The sequence below is a fragment of the Solanum verrucosum genome, unplaced genomic scaffold, assembly GCF_900185275.1.
Source record: "Solanum verrucosum unplaced genomic scaffold, falcon-dt-bn FXZP01000058.1, whole genome shotgun sequence".
Lineage (NCBI taxonomy): Eukaryota > Viridiplantae > Streptophyta > Magnoliopsida > Solanales > Solanaceae > Solanum > Solanum verrucosum.
This window is the reverse complement of record NW_026020303.1, coordinates 2,014,653-2,026,445: the sequence shown is the minus strand read 5'-3', so window position 1 is coordinate 2,026,445 and position 11,793 is coordinate 2,014,653. Positions and strand designations below refer to the sequence as shown.

At 37.9% G+C, this 11,793-nt stretch overlaps 1 protein-coding gene across 1 annotated transcript; it reads left to right on the top strand.

Annotated features, from left to right (window-relative positions):
* Positions 1-10,705: 10,705 nt before the first annotated feature.
* LOC125835012 (uncharacterized) lies at positions 10,706-11,080 on the top strand. The gene has a single exon (XM_049514150.1). It carries the CDS (start codon positions 10,706-10,708, stop codon positions 11,078-11,080), a length of 375 nt encoding a protein of 124 aa, XP_049370107.1.
* Positions 11,081-11,793: the final 713 nt, after the last annotated feature.

Sequence of the window (11,793 nt, the reverse complement as noted above, 5' to 3'; positions counted from 1 at the left end):
ATTTTTTTGGTACTTGCCATTCTCTTCTTTCCCAAGGCTTCTTAGAGATTTGTGAGGCAGTTGTCATCTCAGTGGACCTTCTTACTCCTATTTATGATCTTGTTCTATTCTAGAAACAACGTCATTTGAGACTTGTGTTTTTCTTTTGAATCAATTGTAATACTTTAGAGGCTTGTACACGTGACAACCAGATTTTGAGGGTATTTTTGAGTTGATTATAAAATTTCTGCATTTTATTGTAATGGTTGAGTTTTAGGTTGACTTGTGTTGGTGGGATAAGACAAGTGTCAGTATGTCCATTTTTGGGCCGTGAAAATGAATAAGATGAGTCTATCTTTGGCACAATTCTTGAATGAGCTATAGGTGTCAGCGACAATTGTCAAAAAACCAACACCATCTATGGCACTGCATATTCCAAAAGGTTCTACTTCTAAACCGAAAGGTGGACAGAAGAGGAAAAATTCTCACAAAACTAAGACAATTGCACCTCCAATTGGAGGCGTGAAAAAGCTTAAGGGCATGTGTTTTCATTGCAAGATGCCAGGTCATTGGAAGGTGCGTTGTCCAGAGTTCTTAGCTAAGAAGAAAAACAATTCAGATAACTCACTTTCACTTGTCGTTGAAATATTTTTAGCAATTGTTTCTAACACTTCATGATGTGAAGATTCATGAGCCACTGATCATATCTGCACTACTTTGCATGAGTTTCAAGAAATGAGAAAGCTAGTTAGAGGTGAAGTTAGTATTTTTCAAGTGGATGGCTCAGCAGCTCCAATTTTAGTATTAGGAAATATTATTTTTTTGTTTGATAGTGGTAGAATTTTAATTTTAAAAGACGTTTTATATGCACTTGATGTTAGAAGAAGTTTAATTTCAGTTTCTAAAGTTTTGAGAGATGATTATGATGTTAATTTTTCTGTTAACGAATGTGTTATTAGCTAAAATAAATATTTTGTCTCTACTAGTACATTGTACATTGATTGATGGTCTTTTTAATATTAATGTCTCTTTAGAACTGCAACAAACCATAGAACTGAATAATGTTAACCTTTCAAGTAAAATAAAGTATTCTTATGGTTTTAATGAGACTTGTTTATGACACTAGTTTCTATATATGATATTAATCTAGACAGGACATGGTTGGTTTCATTAAAAGAGAAGGTGAATCTTCTTTACAAGAAAAAATGACTAAGAGACCTTTCCCCACAAAAGAGAATAGAGTCAATGATAAATTATCGTATTCATTCTGATTTGTGTGGCCTGATGAGCATTCAAGAGGGAGGTGGGTATGAGTATTTCGTGACATTCATTGATGAATACTCAAAATATGAATATATTTATTTGTTGCACTGTAAGTCTGAATGCTTTGAGAAATTTAATGAATTTAACGTAAAAATGGAGAAACTATATGAAAAATATATCAAGTCAATGTGATCTGATCACTATGACAAATACCTCTCTAATGAGTTCATTATTTACTTTCATAATAAGAAATTACATCTCAAGTATTTGCACCTAGAAAGCCACAACAAAATGATGTAGCAGAAAGAAGAAAAATTGTTTTTTAGAAATGGTTAGATCAATGATGAGAGTAGATCAATGATGAGTTACTCTGATTTGCTTTATTCTTTTGGAATATGCATTAGAAACTGCAAATTACATTCTGAACTTAGTCCCTTCTAAGTCTGTTCCTGTGAAACCCATTCAACTGTGGACTGGGCACAAACCTAGTTTGAAACATGTTAGAGTTTGGAAATGTCCAACACATGTGTCAAAGAGAAGGCAGATAATTTGAAACCTAAAATAGAAGTATGTGTTTTTATTGGATACCTTAAAGAAATGAAAGGTGGTATGTTTTATAATCCTAAAGAAAAGAAGGTCATTGTGACTACCTATGCCAAATTTCTAGAAAATATTTTTTTAACAAATTATATTCCTAAAAGTAAACTAATTTTACGGGAATTAACAAAAAGATAACAAATCAATTTACTGAAAATAATGGAGACTAAATTCAAACCCCAAATGTTAGAGTTAACATACCGTTGTATTATAGGAGTTGGAGAGATAATAATAGACATAGAATTCCAGAAGGACAAGTTCTTGAAAATTCATTGCATCAATGTTGTAGGAGTAAGATCAGAGGAAGAAGTTGTTGATATATCCACACCGCAAGGTGCTGAAGATAACATGGACAGTTAAGACACTACGAATGATGTAGTTCCACCATAAGATCATAGTAATGCTACTCTCTCTGAACATGCCCCTACAATTGTTGTGACTCGTCATAGTGGGAGAGTGATAAGAAAACCACTTCGATATGGACTTTTGGGAGAGTGTTTCGATAAAATTCCTGCAGATTTGAATACTGAGTCTATGAATTACGATGAAGTACTACAAGATAAAGATGCAGGAAAATGGATCATTGCTATGATATCAGAAATGGAGTTCATGTTCTCTAATAAAGTAAGGGATCTTGTAGAACCACCTGTAGATGGAGTCAAACCCATTTGATGTAGGTGGATCTATTAGAAAAAGAATGAAGTAGACGGAAAAGTGCAAACTTACAAAGCTAGATTTGTTGCAAAAAGATTTACTCAAAAAAAAGGGATCGATTATGAGGAATTTTTTTTGCCAGTAGTCATGCTTAAGTCTATTAGAATTCTCTTGTCCATTGCTGCTTATTATGATTATGAAATTTGGCAAATGGACGCCAAAACAACTTTCCTTGATGGAAGTCTTGATGAGAGCATCTTTATGCGACAACCAGGTGGTTGCATAGAAAAAGGCAAAGAGCACATGGTGAGCAAGTTTAAAAGATCCATTCATGGATTAAAGCAAGCTTCTAGGACATGAAATACTTGTTTTGACAATGCAGTCAAGACTTTTGGTTTTGAACAATGTCTTGATGAGTCTGGTGTGTAAAAAAAATGGAATGAGGACAAGGTTGTACTTTTGGTATTATATGTAGATGATGTCTTACTCATAGGAAATAATGTGGGCTTGATGAATTTAGTTAAGGAATGATTGTTTACTAATTTTAATATGAAAAATTTGGTAGAAGCTGCTCACATCTTTGGGATGAAGGTTCTACGTGATTGCAAGAAAGGGATATTAGGATTTTCTTAAGCTCTTTATATTGATAAAATTCTTACCAGATTTAGCATGTCTGATTTCAAGAAAGTATTTCTTCCTTTCAAACATAGATTTTCTCTATTTAAGGATCAATTTGCTAAGAAGAATGAGGAAACAAAAAGCATGAAGGCAGTTCCCTATGCGTTAGCTGTGGGAAGTCTCATGTATGCGATGATGTGCACTAGACCTGATATTTATTTTGCTGTAGACATAGTTAGCAGATATCTATCTATCCAGAACGAGAACAATGGACAACAGTTAAACATATAATCAAGTACCTGAAAAGGACTAGGAATTACATGCTAGTCTATCATTCAAATGAGTTGGTGCCCATAGGGTACACGAACTTAGATTTTCAGTCTGATATAGACTCTAGAAAGTCGACCTCAGGAAATGTGTTTACTTTAAGAGGTGGAGTCATTATTTGGAGGAGCATCAAACACACATGTGTCCTTGATTCCACCATGAAAGCTTAATATATAGTAGCCTCTGCGGCAGATAAGGAGGCAGTATGGCTCAAAAACTTTCTGAAAGACTTGTGGTTGTTCCTGCGATAAAAGCGCCACTCACAATGTTTTGTGATAATTGTGGTTACAAATTCAAAGGAACTACGATGTCATTAGAAGGCAAAGAACATTGAGCGTGAGTACCATTTGATTCAAGACATAGTTAAGAGATGGTTGTGAAGATTGCATCAGAGAATAGTCTGACATATCCTTTCACAAAAGCTTTACCGCAGAAGTCTTTTGATAGGCATGTTGAAGGAATGGGTGTTAGAGTTGGAGGTACAAGGTTATGAGTCTAAGTGGGATATTGTTAGCATATATCATTAACCATGCATTTTGGTATACTATTATTTATTGAACAATTGTTTATTTATTTATCCAATTCAATAAAGTGTTACATAAAATAGATCAATTTATCATACATTTATCCTCAGCTTATATAGTAGATGATTTGGTGTATATAGCTTAAGCTTATACACATAAGATTAAATCATCGGTTCTTATGAGTTAAAAGTTATAGTGCACAATTGTAGATGAAAAATTGGACAAACCATAAGAAATATTATAGTACGATATTAAATGTAATCTATCTTGATTATGAGAATGGTATAGTTCTAACTTCTCGTGCTAGTGCATTTTGTATGTATTGAACATGAATAAGTAGAGATATATGTTTTAGAGTGAATGATATAAACATATTCTCTAAACTATTAAATGCACTTATATTCTCAATCTTGATATAACGATTATGACCAGTATATATTAATTATCATTTTGATTTATTAAAAGGTGAGATTTGAGATGGATCAATATGCCTGGTAGATTGGATGATAATAATATATATATCGCTGAAACAGTTAGTTAATGGAGTTCATGTCGCCTGTAGAGATTGATGATATACCTTTTTATGAGAAACATATTAGTTTTCATGTGTAAACCCGGCCGACAGATGTATGAATCTGACACATGAAATAAGTTAAATATTACTCCAAAGAAAATTAATCATTGAATTAAATTAATCAGTAATTTAATTTATTGATTAGTATTTGTTATCTGAACATGAGAAATTACATAAGTATTTAATGGAGAAATTCGAAATATAAATGGATGAGTGCAAATACAATTTTTAAGTGAAATGATTTGTAATTTATTATGGTAAGAATAATTTAAATTAATTTTTGGAATTATTTACATAATAGGAAGTCTCAATAATTAATTATGTGGTCCCTATAGTGCCCATATTTTACTAGAACTCATAATCCTATTTTCAAGGAAAAAAAAGGGAAAAGTAACATGTATTTTTTCTCTTCTAGAAAGAAAATAAATATGTGTTTCTTTTCTTGAAGGAAAATGGCTTATACTTTATTTTCCTTTTTGGATTGAGAAGAAATTTCTATAAGTAGGGATATTTCTAACCTAGAAAGTGATCAGTCCACGATTTGGACTCATTTAGGTCTTTATTTTAATAGATTTAGTGTCCTCAAATGCATATTTTGTGCCAATAACTGATGTAAATCCTTGATTTTCAGGTATTTGGATTGAGGAACAGAGCATGGACACTAATGAGCAAAAAGGAACAAGGCAGTTGAAAGAACGAAGAAAAGAAGGCCTGATGATCACCTAACCCATTGGGCGAGTCGCCGAATGGCCATGATCTCGCCTAAAGTTCTAGTGTGCCAAGCCATGAAGGAGAAAATCAAGTCGACGATAGAAAGGAGCAGTCGGCGAGTCACCAACGATTACGGGATGCAGTGCTAGATCTCCCAAAGTTACAAAACTTGAAGATGCTGAAGGCCAAAGCAAAAAGACGATGAAATTGACCATAGGGCGGATCACCGAGTGGATTGGCTATCCCGACTTATTGCACCGAATGGTCCTTCGCATCACATTTTTGGCGACTATAAATACATTTTTAAATTCTTAGTTTAGTATCTAGTTTTCATTATAGAATCATAATTATTAGTTTTGAAGTTTTGAGCTTAGACCTGAGAGTATTGAGACAATATTTTCCTTAGCTTTGAAGGTTTGAAGATTTCCATTTTTGAGAAATTGGAAGTGGGTCTTTGAGATTCTTCAACCTTGACCTTTGTAAAGCCGAAATTAATCTAACCCAGTTGATGGAAACACAATTTGTTAACGATTTCTATCTTTTAATGATTCTAGCTAAAATCCCAATTCTTGGGGTGTGATTATGGTTTGATTTAGCTACTGGGTATTGTTAATTGATAGTTTAAATGCTGTTTAAAAGTGATTTCATTCAATAATTGTGGCTTAATCTAAAGGGTTGTAGTTGTAAATGCAACTCTACCTTCGTGTTTTTGGCTTGCTCGAGAGAGAGGTATTAAAACCAAGATTACTGATTTGATGGTCTGTGTGTATTGGGTTGTCATGGGTTCAGCTCGAGAGAGTGAATCCTAAACCATTTTCAACACATTCATCTCGAGAGAGTGAATGTACTAAAGCGTAGGCTTTTCTTAATTGCTGCTTATTGGTGTTCGAGAGAAACCAATTTGATTCGGGGTAAATTGTTTGAGAGAAAGTTTATCATCACTTAAGTCTAGCTTATTCACTGATTTACAACTATTTACTATCAGTTGCAATCACCCATTTGTCTACCTTAGCCCATAATCCAATCACATCCCAAGAACCCGTTTCTATACTTGCTATTTTTGTGTTATTTACTGTTGTAGTTGATAATTACAATCAAAATCCCCCTGTTATTTGACACTTGTGTCACCCTAAACTTGAACCATGATTTTATTTGTAAATGTTTTTACCTATGATTGACTTAAACATATTTTTGCTTTTCTATTAATCCTCAAGTACGTACCACTCACTGTGGGATTTGACCCCAACTCACTTAGTTAGGTTATATTACTGACTAACGATCGTTGGCACTTTATATTGGATGAAGTGTCCTAATATGTGAAATCAAAATGGCACCGCTGTTGTTGATAGTTGATAGTTACAATCAAAAGCCCCTGTTATTTGACACTTGTGTCACCCCAAACTTGAACCATGATTTTATTTGTAAATGTTTTTACCTATGATTGACTTAAACATATTCATGCTTTTCTATTGATCCTCAAGTACATACCACTCACTGTGGGATTCGACCCCAACTCACTTAGTTGGGTTATATTACTGACTAACGATCGTTGGCACTTTGTATTGGATGAAGTGTCCTAATATGTGAAATCAAAATGGCACCGCTGTTGTAGTTGATAATTACAATCAAAACCCCCTGTTATTTGACACTTGTGTCACCCCAAACTTGAACCATGATTTTATTTGTAAATGTTTTTACCTATGATTGACTTAAACATATTCATGCTTTTCTATTGATCCTCAAGTACGTACCACTCACTGTGGGATTCGACCACAACTCACTTAGTTGGGTTATATTACTAACTAACTATTGTTGGCACTTTGTATTGGATGAAGTGTCCTAATATGTAAAATCAAAATGGCACCGCTACCAGGGAGTGGTGTTGTTTGAGAATTTTTAGTTAAGTTGAACTTTATTTTTGTTAGTCATAGTTGAACTTACTTAATTTTAACCATTGGTTTGTGTGTTGCTGTTTTGAGCAGAATGACGGAGCATGTCTTGTAGCAATGGTGACCAAATAGACCTCTCTCTTCTATGAGAGATGTTATCCCTAAGAATCATGTCTTGTAGCAATGGTGACCAAATAGACCTCTCTCTTCTATGAGAATGATGATTCTTAGGGATAACATCCTAAGTTTCAGGAAAATAGAGGGTGAGTCAATCCATGAGTTGTGCCTGAGATTTAAGTCACTATTGATGCAGTGCCCAACTCATGGAATCTCAGATAACAAGCTATTGGACTGCTTTTATAGAGGTCTTGGTCAAGAAAACAGAGGAGTAGCTGACCAAATGTCTCCGAGGGGTTTCTCACGGCTACTCTATGCAATAGCAACACATCTCCTTGATCACATGGCCAAGACCAGCAAGGAGACTGAAAAGGACCAGATTTTGGCCATACTGTTGACTTAGATGGATCTAGTGGCCAAAAATATCATGGAATTGGAAGAATCGGACAAAAAGAAATGCCGGTACATTCCCTCTCACGAGCGTATGAAACCCAAGGTGTACGAGGGTGGACAGATAGAAGAAATACTCTCACTTATCTTCACGAACTCAAAAATCACGACTAAGTGTTGAATGAGATAAAAGAGAATGTTTCACTGTTGAATGAGATGACTGCTTCCCATTCCATATCTGTTCAGCTGTTGGAGACCCAAATTGTTCATGTGTTGTCTCGTCTCTACCCCACAAAACAATATTAAGTAGGAACTATGTCGTGCCACGACGTTAACTAAGGCGCTTCTTGGGAGGCAACCCAAGGTTTTATCGCTTTATTTTTTATTTAGAAATAATGATGTGTGATTGTGCAGGTCAGAGTGTGGGAGGTGTTTGGAAAGTGCAGGTTGGAGAGCTGATAGTCTAGTCGGTGCATTGCTAAAGTGGTCGGCGAACCCAACCTAGACCGCCGTTGGACTCAAGACAATATTAAATTGGACTTTGTAAAACTTTTAGCGAGCCCAGGAGCTACTTGGAAAATCGCCGACCAGATCGGCGAACGCGATCTAGTCCGGCGTTTGGACCCCTACATTAACTGGAGGTCCTGTAAAACTCGGCGAGGTAAATGTAGGTCGGCGAGCAAAACTAATGTCGTCGAATTGACGAGAACTGGATGGTTTTTAAAAGCCAAAGGTTTAAACTTTTAAACTCTTTCACTTTCCCTCAGTTTTGATCTTCCTCCAAAACTCACACCCGCAAAGTATTTCCTTTATTTCCTGCATTTTTATCGTATTTGAGTCGTTCATTGTGTGTTCGAAGTAGATTACTTTGCCGTCTAACATTTCAATCTTGATTATTCGACATCTAAGATTGGTTTTCCGAAACTCGAGTTTATTTATAGCAATTTGTACTCATTTGCTAGTAATTTGATCTTAATGATGTGTGCTGGGCCTGTCTGATCTTAACTGTTTGTGTATGTGCCTGTGTTAATTTGAAAATCTTTCCCGTAATGTTTATACTATTGAGTTCCAGTGATTTTGTGCCTTAAAATTGGTTAAAATTTGTGGGGTTGTGCTTGCATGTTGTTGGGTCTAGTCAGGTGAAGTCTAGTATCCCGTATTTATGCCAAATGACGTATGTTGCCCAATGATGTAGCGGTTGATGTCATTCTTAAGGGCAAAAGTCGTCAAATGGCTAAATTTGGCCAAACCGGGAGAAGTCTTAGTATCCCGGGGGCATGGGTGTATTCGGTCTGAGCTTAATTTGATAAGTGTGTGTTTTGATTTTGTTTGAGGGGATTGCAGGATTGAATTTGAGAAGTTGGGTTGAAATTAGGCACGTTGGGTCGTTTGGCGAGCTGGGTTGAGATCACCAAACCACTTGGCGGTTCGCCGAAGTTCCCCATCTCGCCTTTAATTTCATGCTAAATGAGTAGTTTGGTTCTGTAACTTTCGGCGAGAAGCTTGAGGTCACCAAAAATACTCGGCGACTCACCGATAGTTCTTTTTCATCCCCCTTTGTCTGCATCCCTGAACCTTAATTGCACTTTAACTTTCGGCGGGCTAATCCTTGCTTGCTAACCGGTTCGGCGAGTTTGTCTGCAATTGTTTTTCTGTGTTTTTGATTAAATTGTTTTTAACTTTATCCCGATGTTTTTGCAGACATGGTAAGGACAAACATCGACTTGCCACCCCAAAAAAGAGCACGGGGTATCATAATTAGTGAAGAGGGATCAAATCCTCCCAAAAGAGGAAGACAAGAGCCTCCAACTGGAGGTCAGAGCAGAGGCAATAGACCCACAGTTGAAAAAGTGGATGCTGACTCTCGAGCTGCTTTATCTGATCTTGAGGATGACCAGCCTTTACAGTCCTGGCGGGCTGAGATCCGGGCTAGATCTAACCCTGACTCAGCTAGAGTCCCCTCAGCTTCCACCCTAGCATGTTCAGTACCAGCTCCGGCACCTCTTGTGGCTTTTGTGCCACTAGTCGTTCCCCCTCCCAGACTTTTCAAAAGGTTAAAAGGTGATGGATTGTGAACTATCCCCGAGTAGAAGTTATTATCTACGGAGGGCCTAGAGGGAAGATACTCAAGTGTGAGGGAGATACTGCAGTGGCACAAATTTCAGATTTTCACGAGGCCTTGAGGTCCCTATATTCCTCTGTGGGATCGAGAATTCTATACAGTGTATGGTGACTTGGTCCCGAAGAGCAAGAAGAAAGCCAGCGAGTTTAGACTGGTTAAGTCGGTCAGGTTTGAGGTGTGGAAGTTGTATGCTGCAGCGATATCATAAACGCTATCCTTGAGAGAGCCACCGGATTTGAGCATGATTATGAGGGCTTGGCGATAGCTAGTCTCTGGATTACTTGAAGGGTTGGCTTGCCCCCTTCTTTCTGACGTCACCCTGAGGTGGATAGAGGCGGCAGTCCAGATCGAGAAGAAGGATTTGAATGTAGCTGCCCGGTATTGCTTCAGATTCATCAGCAGCTCCATAATGCCTTCACAGAATGAATCCATCCTCCGACATGTGAAGGCAACTTGTTTGGGATCTATCTTAGCGAAGAGACGGCTCAACTTGGGACTTATCATTGAGCAAGAGATGGCCATGAGGGCCAAGCAGAGGCAGACGTCTCTACCATTCCCAGTCCTGATCATTGAGTTGTGTAGGCATGCCGGAGTACCCCGGGATGATGCGAGAGATACTGAGGTTACCCTTTCATCCTCTACTGACATCTGGCGCATTGAGGCCGAGTACACTCGAGAGGAGGCTGACAGGAGGAGGGCAGCTCCGATGGATACATCCCTGGAGATGGATATTGATTCGATACCTGCAGAGGCATCTTTGCATACTCCGGCCTCCAGGCCTTCAGGTACATTTGCCCCTTCTTCTTCTTCTTCACAGGCCTCGGGTGCCTCTACTTCGTCCCAGCCCGCTAAGATTACTCAGGCAATGATCCTGAAGATGGGACACTTGGCCTATTCAGCTGATGTGAGGGCGACCCGACTTTAGAGATCCATTCCATGGATGATTGAGAGTGCCATCATTGTTGCACTAACCCCCCTTCAGACTTCCATTGACACTCTTACCACGAGAGTTGAGGCTTGTGAAGACAAGCAGGGGGAGACCTCCGAGGTGACAACTTTGAAAGCTGTAGTAGCAAATTTGAGAAATGACGTAGACTATCTAAAGTCTACTGACTTCACTTCATTACTGGAGGCTACTGATGATGTAGACGCTCCTGATACTTCAAAGATTCCTCTAACTACCACCATAGATATACATAGGGATGGTACAACAATTAATGAGTCTGAGGCAGAGATCGAGGACGAGCTGATAGAGATAAGGGAGGAGAGAATATATGGAGATTTGCCAGATCTTGGGGAGACGATTGTGCAGTAGGTGGTCCAAACATTGCTGACATAGACATCCATGGGTGGGTCCAGTGGAGCTTGTCCTTCTTAGGTGACTCCGAGCACTGATGCCCAAGTCCCAAGCACTACACCGGGCACTGATGCCCTGACAGATGGAGCGACTGTTTAGACATGATCCCTCTTTACCTCCCTCTCTGTCTTAGTTTATTTTGACTCTTGGATATTATTTTGCTTGCATTTGAGGACAAATGTTTTTTATTTGTGGTGGGGTGAGGCCCACCTTTTGTGATGATTATTCTGTGTATATATTTGGGTTTTTGAGCTTTAAATTGTGTTAATACTGTATTATGTGGATGATTGAGCTTGTGGCTCTTTGTTTTTAATTGCAAATGATGTTTGGACCCCTCTAAAAAATTGTGTGCCACCTCTTGTTTGTGTTTGAATGTGGATGTTCTCTTGCAAATTTGAGTATCGGTCTTGATCAATACTGATGACTTGAATATTGCTCATAATCGAACAAAAATGAATATGCGGCTACGATGAGGCCACATGAAGTTGCATAGATAGTATGTGAACTTTTTGCATCTCGTTGTGACTAGCCAAGTATTGATTGAGTCTCTTGTGATGAACATTGCACACTAGCGAAAGTGTGGAGTCTTGTTTGACATTGGTGTCAATGCCTTGTGTGTGATGAGCTTACCGTGAACCATGTGTGAGGACACCTAGAATTTTCCCCATTGG